The following is a 22132-nucleotide window of genomic DNA, read 5'->3' as shown; positions in this document are numbered from 1 at the left end:
AAAGGTATTTCATTTGCCTCAATGAAAAAAATAAAATTGTTCTCAGGTGTTTTAAATATACAAATGCAAAGAAGGAAGTGAAATCACCATGAAATATGTATGTAGAAGTACATATGGGAACCTGAAACTGCATGAAGAATATGTTATATCAGGGCCCAGCCTGTTCAAACTTAGAGGACTCCCCATTTTGGGGAACCTGTGTGGACCCACTCGGTGTCCTACAGCTCTGCAGAGTCCTTCCTGCTGCTAAGGCAGCAGTTAGTTGTAGGCTTGTGGCTTAATATATTGTGCTTTTAGCGGAACGTGGTCTTTCTATATGTTCAGGTTGCCAAGCAGTCTGTTAAAAATGACCTTTTCAGGGCATGTCTTCACCACAGCTTTTTCTACTTGGGCATTGTCCTGCTGAAGACCACATATAAAACTAATTTAGTGACATTTTGCTCTGTTACGCTGCTTGTTCAGAGATGTCTTCCAGAAAGTGAGTACAGCTTTCATTCTGGCTAGTACTTCTACCTCTGCAATAGCTTAGGGAATGTAGAAGGTTGTTCAGACTCTCCAAAGGATCAGCCCTACAAGTCTTTGAAGGGGAAGCTCAGCTTACTGCTGCAGACAGTGATGCGAGGCAGAAGCTCTGGAGAGTGCAGCAGCAACTTGTGTGTCGCTTTGCCGTCACATACGTGCCTCTGAACAGGACCAAACCAAGTGAATCTGAGTTAGTTCTTTCAGGAGCTGTCAAGGCAGCACGTAGCGCTAAACAGCAATAACTATGCTGAGTTACGTGGTGTTTCAGTGTCATCGTGGGGATTGCTCTTCCTTTTTCTCTCTGCTCAGATTGCTTTTTCAGAAATCCAAGAACATGTAGAAGTCAGTTTTCTTTGTTGTAAATTGCAAATACAGTTTCCAACTTAAAGTACTTAGGCTAACTATCTTTTAATATACCAACCAGCTATCAAAAGATAAGCAACAGTTGCTAAGAACCCCAAATCAATGCAGTTCCCAACGTGTACGCTAATATTTGAGGCTGATAAATTGAGTTTATTAACCAAGGATGGGCAGAAGGCCTGGAGCAGAGTAAACAGAGAAGGGGAAATAACAGGCTATTGCTGCTTTCTGTACTAGAAGTGTAGATGAAGAACCAGTTTTGTACGCTCCCTCCCAGCGTGGAGTAGCAACCTTGCAACCGACATGCATAAGAAGTGAATCTATATGATTTGCTTAACTGCCTCCACATCAAAAATGCTGCCAAATACTGGGCCCTGAAATGCTTACTTCCTGTTTGTGAATTAGAAGGGTGTTCTTCATATTTGGCCTTCTTATCAGGTAATCCACTGTGTATTAATAAGACTTTGGGGTTTTCCCCATTGCAAAGACATGGGCTTCAAAGCTGAAATATATGGAGCTTTATTTGCATCTTAGCAGAGGGAACCATCTAGCGATAACAAAAGATGATGAGATTCTGCTGTCTCCTTTTGTTTCAATCGTAGTGCAAGGATGTTATTTGGCTTACAATTCAAAGGTACTGTGAGACAAAACAGCACAAAACTTGCTTGGGTTTTCATCTGTCACTTAAAAGTGATGTATTAGTTAAGAAGAGCAAAGGAATTGAAAAAATTGAGTCAACTTGAATAAAGGAGACTTTTTTTTTAGTTATTTTATACTTTATCCTTCTTTAGGTGGATGGATAATACCTAACAAATTTTTGGCATGATGAAATTAGTAAATCCATGGGTGGTAAAGTAGTAAAAGTAAGCACTGCTCCCTGAAGTATAAACTAAGTTGTGTAGCTCAGTGTATGGGCTTCTAGTAAGAAACAGCTGTAGCGAGACGTGCAGCTACAATCTCCACATATCACAGCAACACCTCCTCGGTGCTTGCCTTCAGTGTGAAGAGGAGGATTGGAGCATGCAGAGCAGAACAGTTTGTTGTTCCAGTCTTTCACAGGCTTTTAAACACGAATGTGTTTTACTGCTAACAACCTGTTTGTGTGGGGGAGCAGAAAAGTCAAGAAATTGAAGTGTCAACTGTGGGAATATTTTTCTTCAGTCACTACAAAGTTATTTTTATTTTTTTTCCTTCCTCTCTCCATTAAGATTATCCTCTTCTGCAAGCCATTAAGCAACACGCTAGGAGATACCAAGCCAGAGGCTCTACAAAGGAAAGCTTTTCTTAGCTTTTGCTCTTTCCTGCTTTTAGCAGCAGCTGCAGAAAACCAGCAGTTTTAGCTTGTGTTTTACCTGGGCTTTGGGCTGCCTGTAAGTCATGTTTCTCTTGGCATAGTCTGACACTATTTAACTCCTTGTACAAAGAACCCAAGAGCAAAGCGGATAAAAGCGTGAAGGTGGTCACACCCCAAACGAGTATGATAGAAATTTTTCTTCATGGGGAGGTTTTTCCTGTAGCTTTGCTGCAGAAGAGCATTTTAACAATGGAAATTGTAGGAAGGAAGAGATCAGCAAGGAAAGAGCATCAAACTGTGGTTTGGGTTCGAGGAGCCTTTCTATGAGTTGCTTCCACTTGCCATCTCCCTCTCTTAGAATAAATTACTGGATTTGATTAAGAAAACCAAACAGGCTGTTTCAAATGAGACTGATGAAGTAAAATGGCATTTAACTTTTAAATTTAGTCTGTATTTGTTATATGGTGGTGTCTTTTTAGGCAAAAAGTGTCAGTGATGAAGAATTGTACCAGCACGCAGCACACCTGAGCAGTCCCCTTTCTTACCTTTAGCTTGGGACTGATAAGCATTTGATACTCAGTCTATGTTTAGTGTTATGGTTTGGGTTTTTTCCTGATTTATGTGCTGTACCCCAGTGAGGGAACTGGAATTAGCTCACAGTTTTGTATAAAGTACAAGCCAGAACCAATTAGCCTTTCAAATAGTTTTGCTTTGTTTAGCTCTACAGAGCAGAACACACAGTAGTAGTAGTTTAGTTACTGAAGTTATTTGATCTCACTCTGAATGCAAATAAAGAGGTGCTGTGCCAAATGACTTTGCATGGTCAATATTGGAGCTTACTTTTACCTGTTGTCAAACATAAGGGCTCTGTTGTCTGTCTTGTTCTGTATATATGCACTGATAATAACAGTGTGTGCTATGAACCTCATCCTTAAAACTAAAAGGAGTTTGAAAATTTGCCTTTGTGGACTTTCGAAAGGTAGGTTTCACTTTGCGTTATTGCAGCAATCTAGTTTATGTCAGATGACTAGACGCGTGCGTATGCTTGCAGGATAGCGATAGCTCAATTACAGTTCAGCTGAATTACGGTTACAACAGAGTAAGAGGTGGTCCTTGTCTTGAAGACGATAAAGTCTAAAAGAAGGAAAGGTATGAGGAGGTCAATAAAGACACTGGTTTGTAAACACGCCCCTGTGAGGTTTAGTGGCTTTTAAAAATAGGCAGCAAAGGTTTATCATTTTTCTGTTTCATGTAAAACCAGGCAGCATTACATAGGAGTTAACTAAAAGCAAAATAAGAAATTAAAGTCAGTGAACGAGGAAGCAAAAAATAGCGAGGGGCTTGTGGGCCACTGGAGACAGGCAAAGAGCAAGGCACAACTGCTTGGAATAAACTGCATTTTGGCAGGAGGAAAACGGTGTATAAAATAAAAACTGTGGAGAGTGATTTAATTTCGCCAGTGTCTGAAAATCCTCCCTGCTGCAGTGGCTTCTGCATCACTTCTCAGACATGACTGACCACATTTCTTCTCTTCTTTAGCTTGCACATCTTGGAGATGCTGTTATGTGGATCCTAAGCTTGTGAATAAAAAAAGGGAGAGTTATTTTAAGATCATGAGGCAAAAATAAATGATTACTTTGACTTTTTATATGTCAGGTGATTACATTAAAATTAATCAAGCCTACAGTGAGCCAGATTTCACTTATGGATCTTTTCAGAGCTTGCAGCCTTCCCACTCTATATTAGATTGAATCCCAACAATCCGTAATGGTTTTAGATGCTTCCTGGAACGTTTTTCCCGTACTGGTGCTCAGCATGGGCATAGTGCATGGTCTATTCAGGTGTTTGCTTTCAGGAAAAAGTATTAATCAAATATCAGTGAAGGAAGTATAGCTTTCAAAAACGTTTTTAGCTGATGCTTACGCAATCCTGGGCTAAAACACACAGATACAGAAAGAGATGGCAGGAGTTAGTTACCGTTTTGATTTCAGGATGCTTACTGAGTGCCATCTAGTGTTTGCTTTCTAATTCAAAAAAGTGAAATAGTGGTTTTACACAACTGACTTTTCCTGTAATTGCATAAAGGGCATGATTTATAATCATACTTTTATTTGAAACTTCTATGGAAGACTTTGTGGAGAGGAGGTTAGAGAGGATAGTATTTTCCTGAGACTAAGAAATAAAAATCAACAGATGCTGCAAAAATTTTTTACTCCTCTAGCGTTTTATAAAGTCTCTTGAATCCACCTGCTGAATTTTATCTCTGTTCTTTATTTCCAGATCATGTATGGAACACTAGTTTCCATTATAGTTCTACGATCTGTTTATATAGTATTATGGTAAGTAACCATTTATTTCAGCATTCTAAGATATATCTTAGCATTTGCATCTTTGGTGGGCTTAACATGAGAAATTGGTGATGCAAAATTTCTTTAACTAGGAACGTAATGCTAGCTCATGTGCTCTGCTTGGTTTAAAGGGAACGGCTCATCTCCTTGCATTTTTTTTTGAAGCCACTGGGATAACATTAAACAAAAGAGATGTCTACACTTGTCTTCAGTTCCCTCAGCCGCTCCTCATCACAGTTGTGCTCCAGACCCTTCCCCGCTTCGTTGCCCTCCTCTGGACATGCTCCAGCACCTCAATGTCCTTCTTGGAGTGAGGGGCCCAAAACTGAACGCAGTACTCAAGGTGTGGCCTCACCAGTGCCCAGTACAGGGGGATGGTCACTGCCTTGGTCCTGCTGGCCACACTATTGCTGATCCAAGCCAGGATGCTGTTGGCCTTCTTGGCCACCTGGGCACACTGCTGGCTCATATTCAGCCAGGTGTCAACCAACACCCCCAGGTCCTTTTCTGATGGGCAGCTCTCCAGCCACTCTGCCCCAAGCCTGTAGCGGTGCCTGGGGTTGGTGTGACCCAAGGGCAGGACCCGGCACTGAGCCTTGTTGAGCCTCACACAGTTGGTCTCAGCCCATCGATGCAGCCTGTCCAGATCCCTCTGTAGACCCTTCCTACCCTCCAGCAGACCAACACTCCCACCCAGCTTGGTGTAATCTGCAAACTTACTGAGGGTGCCCTCGATCCCCTTGTCCAGATCATTGATAAAGATATCAAAGAGAACTGGCCCCAGTACTGAGCCCTGGGGAACACCACTTGTGACCGGCTGCCAACTGGATTTAACTCCATTCACCACAATTCTTCGGGCCTGGCCATCCAGCCAGTTCTTTACCCAGCAGAGTAATGTGAAATCTATTGCCACTGTCCATATTCTAATGATGATACTTGGAGAGAGGCGAGAATAAGACTGTGGAGCTGAACCATCAGTTAATGTTTTCCTTTCCTCTTCCTTACTCAAGTATCTAAAATTCAAATGTAAAAGATAATAACACAAGTTTAAATTATAGTTTTCCTTACAGTTTTGACTGGGTAAACTTAGGTATATATTATGGAAATGTATATATATTGAAATAAAAACTGTTTCTAGCAAACAAAAAGGTGTTAGAAATGTTAGGAGATATGAGAACCATTAGAATCATCAGAGCAGAGACTTGGTGGTAAAAGTGAAGAAGAAGGAATTGAATCAGTAAGGGACTAAACACATTCCTTTACCTCTCAGGGATTCAGTTCGTTGCCCCTTCCTGTCTATCCACTGTCAATAATTGGTGTTCTCGTGTGTTTGGGGATTGCCCTTAAAAATTGCTGATTTCTCTCTACTGTTTTCATTCGAAATGTGCTTTTTGTTAAACTTTGTTTCAAGTTACACATGCATCTGCTCAGGAACACAAGGAAGAATTTAACAAAAGATGTGAATTTCAAGTAGATTCATTGAATTACCTTCCAACTGCAATTTCAGTTAAGTTGGTTCGACTTTCCCCAAGATATCCCCACAGACCAATTATTAATGTTCCCAGACTTTTACTAAGCAAGAAGAACTGATAGTGTGTTCCTTTAGAAACAATCATCAGTTTAAAGTCACTTTTCAAATCCATGAACATGGAAATTTTAATCCTAACCTAGAGATCTTAAGTGATACTACCTTAATTCACTTCCAAGGGAAACTAAGTTGAATCAAGTTCAGGTTATTTTAGTTTTGTTCTTATACAAGGATTTAGCACAGTTCTAGTCACTTAGATTAAATTTATTTTTGTCTGTGTAGACAGGCCCTTGAGGCTGCTATCTTTCCAGTTCTGCAAATTCCACACACTTGTACATTTTCATAATTTCCGAAGCATTTTGTTGTCTTCTATCCCTATCAGTAACACCACTATCCTTCCTCCCAGGGTATTATTCATTGTTTTCCTCCAGCACATTCTGTCTCTGAAGTTCCACCTACTTTTTCACTTCGATTTTAGGGGTTTGGAGTGTATTTTCTTAATTAGCTAGATTGCTTCATTGTGACACGGCCCTACAAAGGTTTGCTTCCCCCTTTGGTTAGAAAGTTGGGATGGGGAGGGAAATAGGTTTAAACTATATCTAAATTTTAACTAAACTACTACTAATTTTAAACTAGTTCTGCTAGAGAAACTGTGCCAACCTGACGGTATCCTTTCTCTTCTCTAAAAGTCATCCCCAAGTACACTATTGGATTTACTACTTCTGCATTGCTAAAACATATTCCTGTCATTCCATTGATAGTGCTAGCGCTTGTCCAAGCCTGTTTCAACTTATGTATCGACCCCAATTTCTGCTTATTTGTTTCTTACTTTCTTAAGATGTATTAGCTTCCCATCACTCATATTTCTTAGTGCGGGGCTCAAAGTCACTCTGAGCTTAGGATAGAAATCTCAAAGAACAGCATGTCATTCCTTCCAGGCTGCTACCTCCTCCTGTCATCGTCATTTGTTGTTCTTCCCTGTTTCCCCCATACTTGCCATCTATTTCTTAGGTCTGCTTCCTTCCCAAGATTACGACTTGGCAAATGTTGTTGTCTGTTCACAAAGCACGCTCCCCATTAATAAGTGATGCCAGCCTCTCTCTCATTCCTTCACAAAATAACACCATTTATTCCCTGAACAATTCTAGCTATAATTACCTAATTACCAGCATATATAACATACCATTTAGTGCTATTTCAGATCCTGGGCTTGCTTATGTTTCTAGAGCACTGAGTCAGGAATATTACAGTGTAGTCTCTCCCAGGTACCGCATGGTGCTCCGTGCATTTATTAGACTAAAAAAATAATAATTTTGCTAGTTTATATTGGCATTACACTTCTTGTGAGCATGTACAACTTGTATCTGGTTAGCTTACCCTGTGGAAGAAGCTCTACCTGTTGTGTTTTGCACATTTTGGTTGCCAAGTGCTCACAGCTCTGAAACATGCGCTATGTGTAACACAGTGCAAAAGTAGCTCAGGAATGTGTTTTATCCCAGAATCTAAACTGCGCATTCATAATGCTTAAAAATAACTTGAACAGTATTTCGTGGCAGCCTTTTAGGGTTGGAATTGGATTTGCTTTTGGATTTGCTTTTGGATTTGTTGTCTTAGTGGGGAAGGAGTAAATGCTACCAACTTCCATGTAGGAAGTTTACAATTCCATGGTCCAACCTGAATGCAGACAGTGAGGGTAGATTTATTAATGATGCACTTTATTGCATCTGATTCTTCAGTGTGTTTCCCATATCCTAAAGAAGAAGAATTATTTTTTCCTCCCAAAATGAAATTAACATTTTTCCATCCTCAATAGCAGTCAACGATAAACTACAACGTGAAATGACTGTTTTTCATTTGGTTATTTGTTGATCGTGGTGGTCTACATTCCCAAAAGACTCCAGTCATTTTGAAAGACCTTATTTAAACAAGTCCCCTAGTATAGGGTTCTCATGTCTTGGGAAAGAGCCTCTCCTTTTGGGAGAGTCCTAATTTGTAACATGGGTGGTTTTTAACTGAAAGATTATACATGGGACTGAAGAATTAGTACCTTTTAGCCAACTTCAGTTTTCCCACTTACTTGTTGTGTTAGGAGAGGGCAATATTTAGGGGAACAATTAGCAATAGAAGCAAAACATTTAAAAAACCAGGCTTGGAGAATGTGAATTCAGGAGAGGGGAATAGGTAAAATACAGTACTTAAATAGATGAGATTTGAAGTTGATTTTTTTCCTTTTGAAAAAAAAATATTAAGCAGTTTATTCCTATGTAATAGTGTTTATGTATGTTACAAGCTGCCTTTAAAGCATCTCAATCTAAACTTTGCATTATTTCTCTTTCTCTCTAGGGTATACCCATGGCTTAGAGGTCTAGGCTATACATCTTTAACTGTATTTTTAATGGGATTTTTTCTCTGGAATGTGGACAACATTTTCTGTGACAAATTGAGGTGAGTTCTTTTACTTTGGATAGCTCTTAATAGTCTTTTAGCTTAAAGCTTTGTTTTTTCTGTGATATATATTCAAGTCCATCTCATGGCATGTATGGTGCGCTGCCTACAAAACATTCACAAGGGTTTTATCCACCTTGCTCATGACTAGAATCAGTAGTCAACAGTTTTATCCATGAATAGATTTATTTTTTTAAATAATTGCAATTTCTCTTTAACTTAAATTTAAATTGAGAGAAAGTAATGTCACTGAAGTAATTTTGAGGATCTGTGGCTTACTAAAGCCTGCTATTCACACTTGATTTCATCTGAATGAGTTTTTTATCCTGCTTTTTTTGGTTTGTTTCTGCTCTTGCCATTTCTCAGGAAAATATCAAAAGCAGTAGTTCTGCAGGTTAAAGAAATATCTATTGCAATGCATCTGTCACCAATAAACAGCAGCTGTTTGAATGTCTCAGAGAGAACAGTAACTCTGTGAGCCAATACATTGTGCTTGGCTGTCATTATTACCCTGAAGTCTTCTGGCTTAGCACTGGTAGAAGACGCCAGGAAAGGCTTCCTCTGTTTAGTGTATTGCCAAATGGGGTAAAAAAAGCCTCCAGACAAAGCTTGTAGGAGCCCAGCATCTCGTCATATGGCTAGATATCCTGCCTGTGCGAGAAAGAACACTGGTCCAGCAGGTTGTTCTCTGAATCTGTGTTCTTCTGGAACAGGACAACTGCATCGCAGCACCTTTGTTTTGCTTAGTTGTGATGCTTGTGTTCCACCACAAGCTGAAGGAGATGGTGTGGTGGGTTGACCCTGGCTGAGGGCCAGGTGCCCACCAGAGCCGCTCTATCACTCCCCTCTTTCATTAGACAGGGGAGAAAAGGTACAATGAAAAAAAACTTACGGGTCGAGATAAGGACAGGGAGAGATCATCCTCTAATTATCATCATGAGCAAAACAGACCGAACTTAGAGAGGGAATTCATCTTATTTATTACTAAGCAAAACAGAGTAGAGGAATGAGAAATAAAACCAAATCTTAAAACACCTCCCCCCACCCCTCCCATCTTCCCGGGCTCAACTTCACTCCCGGCTTCAACCTCCGCCCCCCCCAGCGGCACAGGGGGACGGGGAGTGGGGGTTACGGTCAGTTCATCATGCGGTGTTTCTGCCGCTTCTTCATCCTCAGGGGGAGGACTCATTGTTCCCCCGCTCCAGCGTGGGGTCCCTCTCACGGGAGACAGTCCTTCACGGCCTTCTCCAACGTGAGTCTCCTCCACGGGGTGCAGACCTTCAGGAGCAAACTGCTCCAGCGTGGGTCCCCCACGGGGTCACAAGTCCTGCCAGCAAACCTGCTCTGGCGTGGGCTCCTCTCTCCACGGATCCACAGGTCCTGCCAGGAGCTTGCTCCAGCGCGGGCTTCCCACAGGGTCACAGCCTCCTTCAGGTGTCTCCACCTGCTCCGGCGTGGGGTCCTCCACGGGCTGCAGGTGGAATCTCTACACCCCCTCATCCTCCCTCCATGGGCTGCAGGGGAACAGCCTGCTTCACCATGGTCTTCACCATGGGCTGCAGGGGGATCTTGCTCCGGCGCCTGGAGCACCTCCTCCCCCTCCTTCTTCACTGACCTTGGTGTCTGCAGATGTTCTTACATCTTCTCACTCCTCTCTCTGGCTGCAAAAGCGCTCTCTAACTGTTTTTGTCTTTCTTAAATATGTTATCACAGAGGCGCTGATTGGCTTGGCCTTGGCCAGCGGCGGGTCCGTCTAGGAGCCGGCTGGCATTGGCTCTATCAGACACAGGGGTAGCTTCTAGCAGCTTCTCACAGAAGCCACCCCTGTAGCCCCCCCGCTACCAAAACCTTGCCACGCAAAACCAACACATTCCACCCCTCGCCTCTGTGAATCACATATTTAAGAATTACCATTAAAATATACATTCAACACAAAACTTCACAAACACTAATCACATCAACAAAGAAAAAGAAAAAAAAAAGAATTCCCCACACCAACATCAAAACAACACTATCACAACACCAAACAAGAGTGGACAATCTACACACAAAATCTATCTCTAGTCCCTTCACAAATATATCACTCTCAAGTTATGTTCAGTCAATGTTTTGCCCGTTACCTCTTCCAATTACTATCCTTATCTCGAGTCTCTCGTGCCCCACGTTGGGCGCCAAAAAAAGACTGTGGTGGGTTGACCCTGGCTGAGGGCCAGGTGCCCACCAGAGCCGCTCTATCACTCCCCTCTTTCATTAGACAGGGGAGAAAAGGTACAATGAAAAAAAACTTACGGGTCGAGATAAGGACAGGGAGAGATCATCCTCTAATTATCATCATGAGCAAAACAGACCGAACTTAGAGAGGGAATTCATCTTATTTATTACTAAGCAAAACAGAGTAGAGGAATGAGAAATAAAACCAAATCTTAAAACACCTCCCCCCACCCCTCCCATCTTCCCGGGCTCAACTTCTCTTCACCACGGGCTGCAGGGGGATCTTGCTCCGGCGCCTGGAGCACCTCCTCCCCCTCCTTCTTCACTGACCTTGGTGTCTGCAGATGTTCTTACATCTTCTCACTCCTCTCTCTGGCTGCAAAAGCGCTCTCTAACTGTTTTTGTCTTTCTTAAATATGTTATCACAGAGGCGCTGATTGGCTTGGCCTTGGCCAGCGGCGGGTCCGTCTAGGAGCCGGCTGGCATTGGCTCTATCAGACACAGGGGTAGCTTCTAGCAGCTTCTCACAGAAGCCACCCCTGTAGCCCCCCCGCTACCAAAACCTTGCCACGCAAAACCAACACAGATGGAAAGGTTGATGCCAGCATCCAGAAAATCCATTCTTGACTCTCTGATACACAGTTATGCCGCTGAATCTGCGGTGTACAGAATTGTCCTAGTAGGTTGCTTTGTCAGGGTCAGATCATAGCGTGCTGTAAAGAAGTCTAGTGCTTTCCATCTGTCCCTTTTGGCTCTGTAATCCCTGCAGTAGGTTAGGCCAATTGGAAGTTAACTCCAACAGAATTGCCTTGAAACTTTTTTAAAAAATATGGGTGTACTGAATATAATACATGGTGCTTCATCCCTTGAAATGCTTGATACAGATGGCATAGAACAGTTATTTGCCAACACAAGTGGGTGGGTATACAGTGACTTTGTAAATATTGGCAGTAGGGTTGATTTTTGCAGCTGCATCATATCACTGGTGAGATCATAACCCCCAATTCACTAAGCCTACTGAACTGCTGCAGGTCTGTGGGGCTTTTGAACTTGATCCTAGACTCAAAGTTTACAGCAGCTGCTGAAGCACTTTTTTCCATCCTCATTTTGCAAAGGGAAAAAAAAAAAAGTTAGCATATTTCCTGTAATACTTGTTTGGTTATGGTGCTGGAAAAAAAAATAAATACTCTTGTTTACTAGCTTTAATCAGATGTCTGCAGAGCCTTGAATTTCTCCAGGTGGTATTATAACTCTAACTTTTGTAGAAAATGTATTCCAGTTCCTTGTAATTTTTTATTCTCTAAAGATCTAAGTTGTGAATCATCCACCTACCTGGCCTTTTTTGTTTTAATGTTCAAAATTGTGTAATTATGTTTTGGTTTAGTTTTTGTTTTTCCATATTTCATTAAATCTGGAGCTTACTTAAAAGAAAAACAACAACAAAAAACCGTCTGTAGCACTCGGCTTCCCTGGTTCCATGCACTTTTGAATTTGAGCTTTGAGATTTCCTGCCATCCAGAGGCTCAGAGGCTGTGCCAGGGTGACAGTCTGTGTGTTCCACTATGTCATTGCGGGGCTGACTGAATCGAAGCTCTGTGTTCATGTTCGTGATTGAGCAGCTCTGGAAACTAAGCAGTAGCTCAGGGATTAGTGTTTAGTCAGGGCTACTGAACTCTATAACATCAAGCAGTAAATAAGTATTACAGAAACTGCAGATTTTCTTCCTTAACACCTGTGATCATTGTTTTCCCTTTTTTGTTTTGACTGAATGTGAAATGAAAGTCAAAAAAGATGACAGGGAGATGCAAACATTTGTTCCACCATCAACCAGATAGGTGTTATCTGCAGAAGCCTAGTGAGCAGGGCTTCTGCAGATAACAGAAATCAGGGCAATGTAGTTCCTTCCCTTTCTTTATCTCCATCCCATTGCCTCTTCCCAAGTAGCTCACACCCCATAACTATGCATAATACAAATCACGTTGGTGGAGTATTTCAGACCCTCTCCTTCAATTGCTTCCTCACTAAGCACCGTTTTGTCCCACACAGAGAAAGGCAAGCTAAGCTTCCATGGAGCTGGAGACAGGTGGTGTGATTGCCTAATGTGAAGCAGTGATGTCTGATGGATCCAATTTCCGCTTTCTGACCTTAAACTCAGCATTTTATCCTATGGGCAGTCATTCACAGGGTTTTGGGGAGGAGAATGGTAGAACTCATTTGGGATGCCATAAATACATTCCCTGAGATTTGAGTCCAGAAGTAACTGATCTCTCACTGTATGAAGAAGTGGTGCACTTTCTTTAAATGTGTAAGAAAGCCACTTGGCTAATATCTTTCTATACTGGCAGTACGAGGTGTAACTGCTGTTCCTCACCTGTTTGAAAGCCTGACTACGTGAAGCCTCACTCGTGAAAAACGTGCCTGAGATATGGAAACAATAATGTGTGATCTGCGATTTGAGATTGCTTAGCTTGAAAAACAAACCCATTGCGTGGTGTTTCTTCCTTACAGAGCGCTACGAGAGAAGATGCCTCCTGTTGTGGGAGCTGTGACACAGTTTCATGCATGGTGGCACATTCTCACAGGCCTGGGCTCTTACCTGCATATCCTGCTGAGGTAGGAAATGTTTTCTAAACTGGATGTTCATAGAGTAGTCTGAGGAGTTTTCCCAGGTTCAGATTTACTTCAAAATGTTGTATTGGCCAGGAGAGCAGGAAAATGACTTCTTACTAAACTGGTGGGAGATTTTCTTTCCTGTCTGCAACTGGTCTAAAAACTCTAATTTATATTCATCAAAATGTAATCATTAATCTTTAAGTAGTCGTGGTTCTTCAGGAAAATGCAGTTCAGAAATGGGAATCCTGTAGCAGTTAAACTGCAAAGCTATTTGACTGTGTATGAATTTCAAAATATAAGCTATTAATACCTTTCTTGATCAGCAATCCTGAAGTGTATAAACATGTTTCATTTTAGAAGCATAACTAATCTTTTTGATAGGCACCGTCACTCCTGAAAACTAGCAGGCATCATGCTATAGAGCAGAAGGGCGACGGCTGAAGTGGTGTGAGCAGAGCTGTTCCCCAGGAGGGTAGGATGTTAGTTTTAAAAGGAGACTTAAATGAGAGCCTGAGTTCGCAAGTCTGCAGCCAGCAGATTTTTGTCTCTGCTTTTGCTCTATACCACCATCTAGTGGAAATGGGAACAAAAATAGAATTTAAGCTGGAATCTGAAGAATTTCTTTAGTTTTTTCATTATGTAATGAAATAATGTTTTACCACTTAACCGTAAGAGAATGTCTGTTTAATAGATACATTCTGCATAGTTGAGAAAACTTGATTACATATCATTTTTTTCTACATCTAACATAGTATTTTCCTTTTTTGTCAGATGTTAAAATAGCTAGTAAAAGGAAAATGCAAGGAAAGTACATTTCTGATAGCTTTTTTATATGTACATATGTGTATATATGTACATATCTACATGTATATATGGATGTGTATCTATATGTACCTGTATATATGTGTGTGTATATATAAAATACGTCATGGTATGTGGAAACAGCTGCTCCATTTTGGGCTGACAGGTTGCTTCCCTAAACAGCTTGAGATAATCTTTTGAAGAAAATTCCCTACAGAAAGCAAGCTGATGCGGACAGTTTGGATAGCACAAGCAAGGTTTTTCCAGCATGCTGCGCAGAGAAAATAATTTGGGTTTGCATTCTCTGGCCCTTGGAGAATGTACAGATGCCTGATCTGTCAGTCCTGCCCCAAGGAACTACATGCTTTCCCTGCAGTAGTTTCCCTAGTATTTTCTCAGCCACACAACAGCATCACCTATGTCCACTTAAAAAAGTGAGATCATACTTAGGAAAGTGTATAAGAACAAAAATGAGATACAGAATCTAGCTATACTGCTTCTCCCCTCTGCCCCCGCTTAACATCTACTGTATTTTGTGGTACACTGATTTAATTTCATCCTTCCAAAATTACTGGCTGTAGTCCCTGTTTAGTCTTTTCCATAGTGGAGAATTTACTTCTTTGGGTTTCTCTCTTTTTCCCCACATAGGTGATAGGGTAGATTAGTTTGCTAATCATAGTCTAGCACAGAGGGATTTACTGTAGGCTAATGTCTCCCATTTTGTGTAAATCTGGGCAGAATGGGTAGCTCTGCAATCACAGAAGCAATTATTTTCTAGTTGGAAAATAAAACTGGCACTAGTACATCATTATTATTTTATATGCTGTCTTATACATGAAGTTTTAAGCACACTTTTCTCCTTTTCCTCAGTTTATACACAAGGACACTTTTCCTGAAACACAGGCCAAAAGTGAAGGTAAGCAAGCAACATTTTATGTCCATTAAAGCACTCCAGCATTTGGGTATCTTGTGCTTTGAACTTGCACTGGGGTTCACTGATCATACCTGTTAGGGTACTATCTTTGGTTTCTACTTACATCCCAAGAAATGCAGTTGAAATGATGGTTAACAGTGTTTGTTTTCCATTCCAAGAGACGTAATATTCCAGGAAATCTTCCTATTTTTCTTTTAACAGTTTGTTTTTGGAATATGGCCTGTTCTTCTTGTGGAGCCGCCCAAGAAGCTTTGACTGAGACCTAGACAGTCGCCTGCGATCACCTAGCCTGGCCGAATAAAGCGATTCAATAGTTACTATGGCTGAAGCATCAAAATTGCAGATCAATTCAAGTACCATTGCTATAAAAAGACTTCTCTGTGTTACTAGGCCAGCTGGCCGGACCAGAGCAAAGAGTTGGCACACTAGGGAAATAATGTTTAGTACAACTTTATTCTAAGTTGTTAAAACAAAGATTAAGACACAATATTTTTATGTATATATTGTACAGCTGATAATACTGAGCTAATATTTCGTGCTGGTCACAGAAAACTAACCATTTTTGAAGTGGATTGTGTACATTTTTCATTTGGTTGTTGTTCTTTCTGTGGTTTAAACTAATACTAGTAACTGAATGACAAAACCGGGCCATTGATGGCCAAGCCTAAGCATTTGTGTGGCCTATAGTGAACTGAATGCTTAACCTGAACTACTTTAATCTCGCACTTTTATACAATTAATGAAGTATGTAATGATTGATTTAGGGCTTTATTCTCTCTTGCTTTTCCACAGCCTCCTTTGCAATTTATAGTTTAAGCAAAACAGTTGAGATACCTGTGCCATACCTTGGTTCATTTTGTACCAAGCTTCCACTTTTTCTTTAGTCCAACTGAGGTACATCGTGGAGGATATTCCAGGGTGTGACCCACAGAAGACACTTAAGATGGTGAAGCATTATAGGGGTTCTTCTTGTGTGTGGAAACTGAATTCCTGTGACCAGTGATCCATCAGGAGACTGCAGAGTGACTGCATAAACACAAGAAACCCTTTTTTTATTTTTTACAATTATTATTTACATGCGTCCCTTTTCTATCCCTATTTTTTACTCCCCATATCCCAGTCATACTAGATTGACAAACACCTTAGATGTGTGCTAGTTCAGCTTTGAATTCATCTCTTTCCCTTATTTTACAAGTCTTAAATATTGGTCTGACTTTCAGAAGCATATTCTTATTGAGAAATATTGAAGAAAGAGTAAGGAACAAGACTGATGTTGAGGATACCCCAAAATATAATTGGCAGCACTATGATTGCTTGTTCTTAACCTGTGCATCACATGGTTACTCTGTGGGGAGTTGATGACCACCTTTTTCAAAGCCAAATTTTGGGGATTAATGGGGGGGAAAGTCCTCTGGTTTCTGCAATTTTTATCTACCCAGCTGATGAAAGTTAGTAAGTAAGCATAAAGAAAACATTGAACTAACACAGTTTTTCAAAATATACCTCATATTGGAGGCTGTGGTTTTGACTCTTCAGATCTTGGGGCAACTAACGGAGTCTGTCTCTGGGCCTCCTAGCTGCCATGCTATGCAATTTGTGTTTGCTTTTGATGCTCTGAGGGATTCATCCTTCTTGCCCTGAAGGAAAAAAGGGAAATGCTCAGACTGATTGGAAATCCCATTCTGCATTATTTAAAACGTGCCCACAGCAGCAAGGCATGGTAGTGTAGCTATAAAGCTGTCTCCCAGATCACCAAGTCCTCGCTAGTGTAAGCTTCCTTGCTCCAACTGCTGAAAAACTTGGGACTGAAATCTGTATTATACAATCAGCAGACTAAAACAGTCTTCTTCCTTCAATATCTTTTTTTCTTTTTTCCTGTTTGCAGCTTAGCTGCATCTTTTGTGTCCATCAGTAGGACTCCTACTGATGTGAATCTCCAAATAAAATCGTGGCTTTTGCTATGTGACTGACCCTAGACTCTTGACATTAAAATAGACCCTGTCTTGAATGAAAATTTTAAAACCAGTTCCATAGACAAAGTCAGCATCTGTGTTGGGAAATTTGAGTACTCTTCAGACTGAAAGAGGTTGGTATTACTAGAGTAGAGGTAGGAAAATGCTGTCTTGGATCAAGTGTCTTTAATTATCCAGAAGGCATATTTTTTGTAAAGAGATTTGAGAACTATTTTAAAAATGTAGCTTAAAAATAAGTGCCTGCCTATTCTCCTCCAGGCTCTCTAAACACAATTCTGTACACTGTATCTCATTTTCTTATTTAGTATGTTTACGTGTTTTCAGAAGTTAGGGAAAGAGTCCTGTAATAGGAACAGTGCAGCAACGAGACCTACGACAGTCACTCGTGACATCTGCACAGTATGGTATTATTTTTAAGAAAATAAACAAAACTTTTATTTTAGTGGCCTTAGTTTTGTTACTGGAGGATCTGGGGGCTCTGGTTTCCCGGTAACTGCAGGAACCAGAGTGTGGTGAAAAGCCACTTTCTTGTTGGTAAGGCATCTCTACAATAGTAAATTTTAAAGAAATTTATTGATTCTCCTACTCATTTACAACTAGGAAGTGTATGTTTCTTTTCAGATCTTGTTGAATTAAATTGTCAGGATTTAAAAAAAAAAGTTGGAAAAGCTCTTGTTTCACTTTACGCTGCTGTTAGCTTTTCATTCACATATCATTTGTCACCGATGGTTTTATCTTTAAAAGAAATTACGCAAATTGGCTTCTTCCTTCATTCCAGATGACCAAAACCATGCACAGCTCCACCACCCTTCCAGCAGTCTTTCTTTGAGTTTACATTAGACCCTGAAGAATGTAATTTACATGTGTATCCTTCTAAGCATAAATAATCTAAAATGATGGGTGCTTTGGTTTGACTGCCTTACTGATCTTGTGAGTGATATTGAAAATGGCAAGCCAGTTTTAACTGCATGTCACTGAAATTCAGACTGCCTTTTCTAGTGCCTGGAAAGACATGCATCCTTAGTCCTGTAATGTGTAAAATGTCTGTTAAATTGCTTCTTATTTATATCACTTGTTTGACATGCAGATTTTTTTTCTGCAAACCTTAGAGAAGCATATCCCAAACTTTTCTTGTGGGTCATCTTTAATCCTATTTTTCGAGTAGGATTCAGACAGCAGCTACTTTAAAAGGAATTAGGGAAGTAGCAGATATCTTTTAATGTGAATCCTGCAGGATGTATTGGACGGACGTCATAGCAATGAAGTTTTCTATTCTTTAACATCCATGAACCAGGAAATCTGCCACCTTACGACCATTGGCTTGGCACAGATCAGCAGCAAGTAGTTCTGTAGACCATGAGCTGAAAAATTATTCCTTGGAAATAAGAGAAAAAAAAAGTCCAAATTACTCTCCCAGTGCAGATCAACACCATACCTTATTCCGGGAACCTAGATTTTTCTGGATACAGCTCAAGATGTGCATTGCCCAGAACTGAAGATAAGACATGATAAACAGAAATCTGCCATCAGGAGGAATCTCATCCGCATTTTGAAGGCAGTGTTGTTGGCCAGCAGTATTAGTCATCTCCGGACTTCATTCTAATGCTTTTTCTTTTAGCACAGGGAAGATGTGCTTACCCGCGAGTATTTAGAAGACTGCCCCATAGTCAGAATTGGAATATGCAGTCTATCACTTGCCGATCTACCTCTGTCATGTATTGTACTATACCTGTGCCCTTAATTATATCCGCCTGGATGTGCAGACGTTAGAGCAGCCTGACTTAAGACTGTGCAGGCCCTGAGGCTGGTAACAGTATTGTATTGATCCGTGGCTGGCTGTTCGTTCTCTGTAAACACGACTTCTAGGTTGTGCTCGGTCTCCTGTTCATCTGCGTGTAGAAGTCTGGCTGCTTTAGAAAGAGATATGAGTAGGAGGACTTTAATGCAGACGGGTGAAGTGAAACCTTTTTGGCAGTTAAGTTACGTCTAAAGCTAAGATGCAAACAGTATGACTTGTTTTACATGATTTTGGAAGAGATGTGATGGAAAATACTGTTTTATAATTAATTTTAATTCTCTCTTAATCTAATATTGTGCCAACTTGTTTGGCTGAAGGGAAATTGTATGATTTGAAATGCAGTTGATTGTTTTGGCTGTAGTGCAGTAGCTTCCAACACTTGGTTTCAAACAGCTGAATGAGTTTTTCAGCTAACTCCTCCATGTGAAACTCTTAGCAACAGAAAATCCTCCCAGTATCACAAATGTTTCTCGCAGTCACTACCACCTTGCTAAGTCTGCAGTCAAGAATTTTGGTAATACTGGGTTTTGTTTGTTGGTTGTGGTTTTTTTAAAACTATTTCTCTCTGTGGATATATATTTTTGGCATTTTGATAGCAGGTGGTGAAATAATTGAACACAACACTGCTTGGTGGAAGACATGCTCTGACGAAGCAGGAGACCTCAGAATCCAGGAACATGCCTTAATTTTGGCAGAACATGTGCCCCATAATTTAAATTAACATATTCAGGTAAAGCAGTTGGTTTATTTAAAAGAAACCCCATCTGCACTTTGTAAGTAGGCGGTGGGAGCCTTTAACTGCAAGTACTGTTTAACTGTGAGACTTTAGTATGAAGAGGGTAAATGATGGAGTCCTTATTACCCATGAGAAGCGAAAGCCAGAAGGAGATTAAGGAATCTTACATGGAAAGAGAGTAACAAAAGATTAAGCACAGAATCCTGTAGTATTACGTCAACCACCCTCCTGATAACTGCACTTTAGATACTTACGTAACAAGCTTGAATGTATGCTATTTATACATTTAACTTTCATGCTGACTCTGCACTCTTTCCGACAGAAGTGATATAGTGTCTATTACATTTGGTTCATTGTAGATTACTTAGCTGTTCTTTTATGAGGATGGAACGTGACACGAATTGTTTCGATCATGAATGAATACGTTTCTTATCCATCTGGAATGTCCTCTGCCAGCTTTGAGAGTCCTTAACGTAACCACAGAGAACATACTGTATAACAATTAAGGTTGGGTTTGGATTTCTTTGTTCAGTTTCTTGCTCACGACTGCCTACGGCTGCCAAGTGCCTGATCCCTTTGTCACAGGTCTTTTCTGAGAGCCAAGGCTGTGTTTTCTCCTGGGGTTCATAAGACAAGGTCCTTGGTAGGTGGGAGGTCAGTTTGGTTTTTCTTAAAAATTCTCCTACTGCGGGAGTCACAGCACACTTTTTAGGTCATTTCCAGAAATGTACTTATTCGTAGTACATGGCTGCCTCTGCTTGGCTCAAACTTGAACCTGACTACCCCATGTTCCTGCTGCTGTTGCATCTTTTCAGATTTTGAGGGATTTAGCCCCACAGCTGTTGATTTTAGTGTGTGTAGTTCCATGACAGGCAGTGTGAGGGCGCAGCAGTCAAGCAAGCACTTTATACTGGAGCTCCCAGCCAGATGCTCCAAACAGGACTGGGGATATGGGGATTCATGTGGACAATTTTGGGGGCAGGGTTGATGCCTGAACCTCTTGCATTACTTCATAATTCTCCCTTTTTACTTGTTGAAGCTGTCTAGATTTGATTAAGCAAGTTATTGCAGATTTAAGAAGAACCAAGTTCAGAATCCAGCTGATGCAAGATCCTAAACTAGTGCCTGCAAAATTTTTCTGCACATATTTCACACGGATTGAATACACACATCTGCCTGATGTTTAGAGCAGATTGTTGAGATTTAACAAATGAAAAGATAAATGGTCTTTTGATTATTTGTCCTTCATCACCAAAACACATGAATAGCTGTAAACACAATCTCAGATTCTTCTTTCCCCAAAACCATGGAACGTACGTATGTCCCTCTAAAGCCAATGTTGAATAGAGATGGGTTTTCATACATGCTCATAGCAAATCATGTACCAAAATATTTTCTAAATTAAAGCCTTGGTCAGTTGCTGCAGAAGAATTTTGGTTGTGTATACTGTTGCTCCCTGGATTTTGGAAGAGAGTAACAGTGGTTACTCCTTAGCCTGAACAGGAACTGATTTTTCTCTTGATCTTCCAAATTGATGTTGACTCTTTGATGTTGACTGTTGAACTCAGCTTAATGCACTGATGATGTTTACTGTCTTAGCAAATAACATCTGTCCACCTGTAATGGACATGAAATACCCCGCGCGTTACGTGACCAAACTTTCTAACATTGATACTATTAGTTCTAACGTGTGGGGTTGGTTTTTTTCCTGAAATTCAGTGTATTGTTGCAGATAGGTAACGACACTGTGACAGATGAACAGCAGTTGACTTGTAAAACACAACTGCAATGAGCAATGCTTATTGGCAATTTTGATATACTGAACTGATTCTTCATACCAAACCAGCTGGTAACTAACATTAGGCTTATATGTATTGGCATATCTTGTTTTGCAAAGCACAGTAGCTTTGAAATATTTAATGTATTTCATTTGTTATTCATGCTGCAGTCAAGCACTAATTTGTGTCTTTATAGTTCAAATTATTAAAGAATTTTGTTTTAAATACAACTTTTCCCAGGTGTTTCTTTTTGTGGCTTTTGTGTTGCACGGAGCTGGCCGGTTTGTCTGGATGCTATTCAGTAGACGGGTGGTGTTGGCTGGTGGGTGCACAAGTAGAACAGCAGGATTGGTGTGAGCCGCAGTGATGGGGAAGCTGCCTGCCTGCAGCTACCGCAGTCTGACCCCCCATGGTAGTAGCACGTCTCGGTCATATTGGCTTCTTCCCTGCAGCTGTCCAGCAAACCAGAAAAGTTTTAAAATGAAGGAAGGTGTGATTGTGTTCATTTTGAACTCCAGCACAAGGCTCTGGGGTTTCCCAGTCTTTACTGCCTTGTGCTGGGGCCCTTTGAGCACTGGACCTTGCTCAGAGATGTAGCGCTGACTGCACATCATGCAGGATGTTCTCACCTGCAAAGGCCTTCCCCGGCGCACACCAGTTGGAAAGGAATTCAGGTGCTTGACACGAGTGGGAGAGGAAAAGGCAGTAGCCAGGTGAACATGCCATCAGCTTGGAGCGTGCAGTTTGCACTTCATTTGCCTCATCTTTTTCCTGTTTCCTTCAGTGAGCAA

The 22132-nt window shown here is 40.9% G+C and overlaps 1 protein-coding gene across 1 annotated transcript in view; it reads left to right on the top strand.

Annotated features, from left to right (window-relative positions):
* ACER3 (alkaline ceramidase 3) overlaps window positions 1-21571 on the top strand; it is a 65180-nt gene extending 43609 nt beyond the window's left edge. Inside the window, exons 7-11 of the mRNA XM_075742535.1 lie at window positions 4457-4515; window positions 8396-8497; window positions 13217-13321; window positions 14993-15038; window positions 15258-21571. Coding sequence (XP_075598650.1) covers window positions 4457-4515; window positions 8396-8497; window positions 13217-13321; window positions 14993-15038; window positions 15258-15311 — 366 coding nt within the window. The 3' untranslated portion in view covers window positions 15312-21571. The remainder of the gene's footprint in view (window positions 1-4456; window positions 4516-8395; window positions 8498-13216; window positions 13322-14992; window positions 15039-15257) is intronic.
* Window positions 21572-22132: the final 561 nt, after the last annotated feature.

This window comes from Balearica regulorum, chromosome 1 (genome assembly GCF_011004875.1).
Source record: "Balearica regulorum gibbericeps isolate bBalReg1 chromosome 1, bBalReg1.pri, whole genome shotgun sequence".
NCBI lineage: Eukaryota > Metazoa > Chordata > Aves > Gruiformes > Gruidae > Balearica > Balearica regulorum.
The sequence above is the reverse complement of the archived record's forward strand: the minus strand, read 5'-3'. Positions and strand labels throughout refer to the sequence as shown.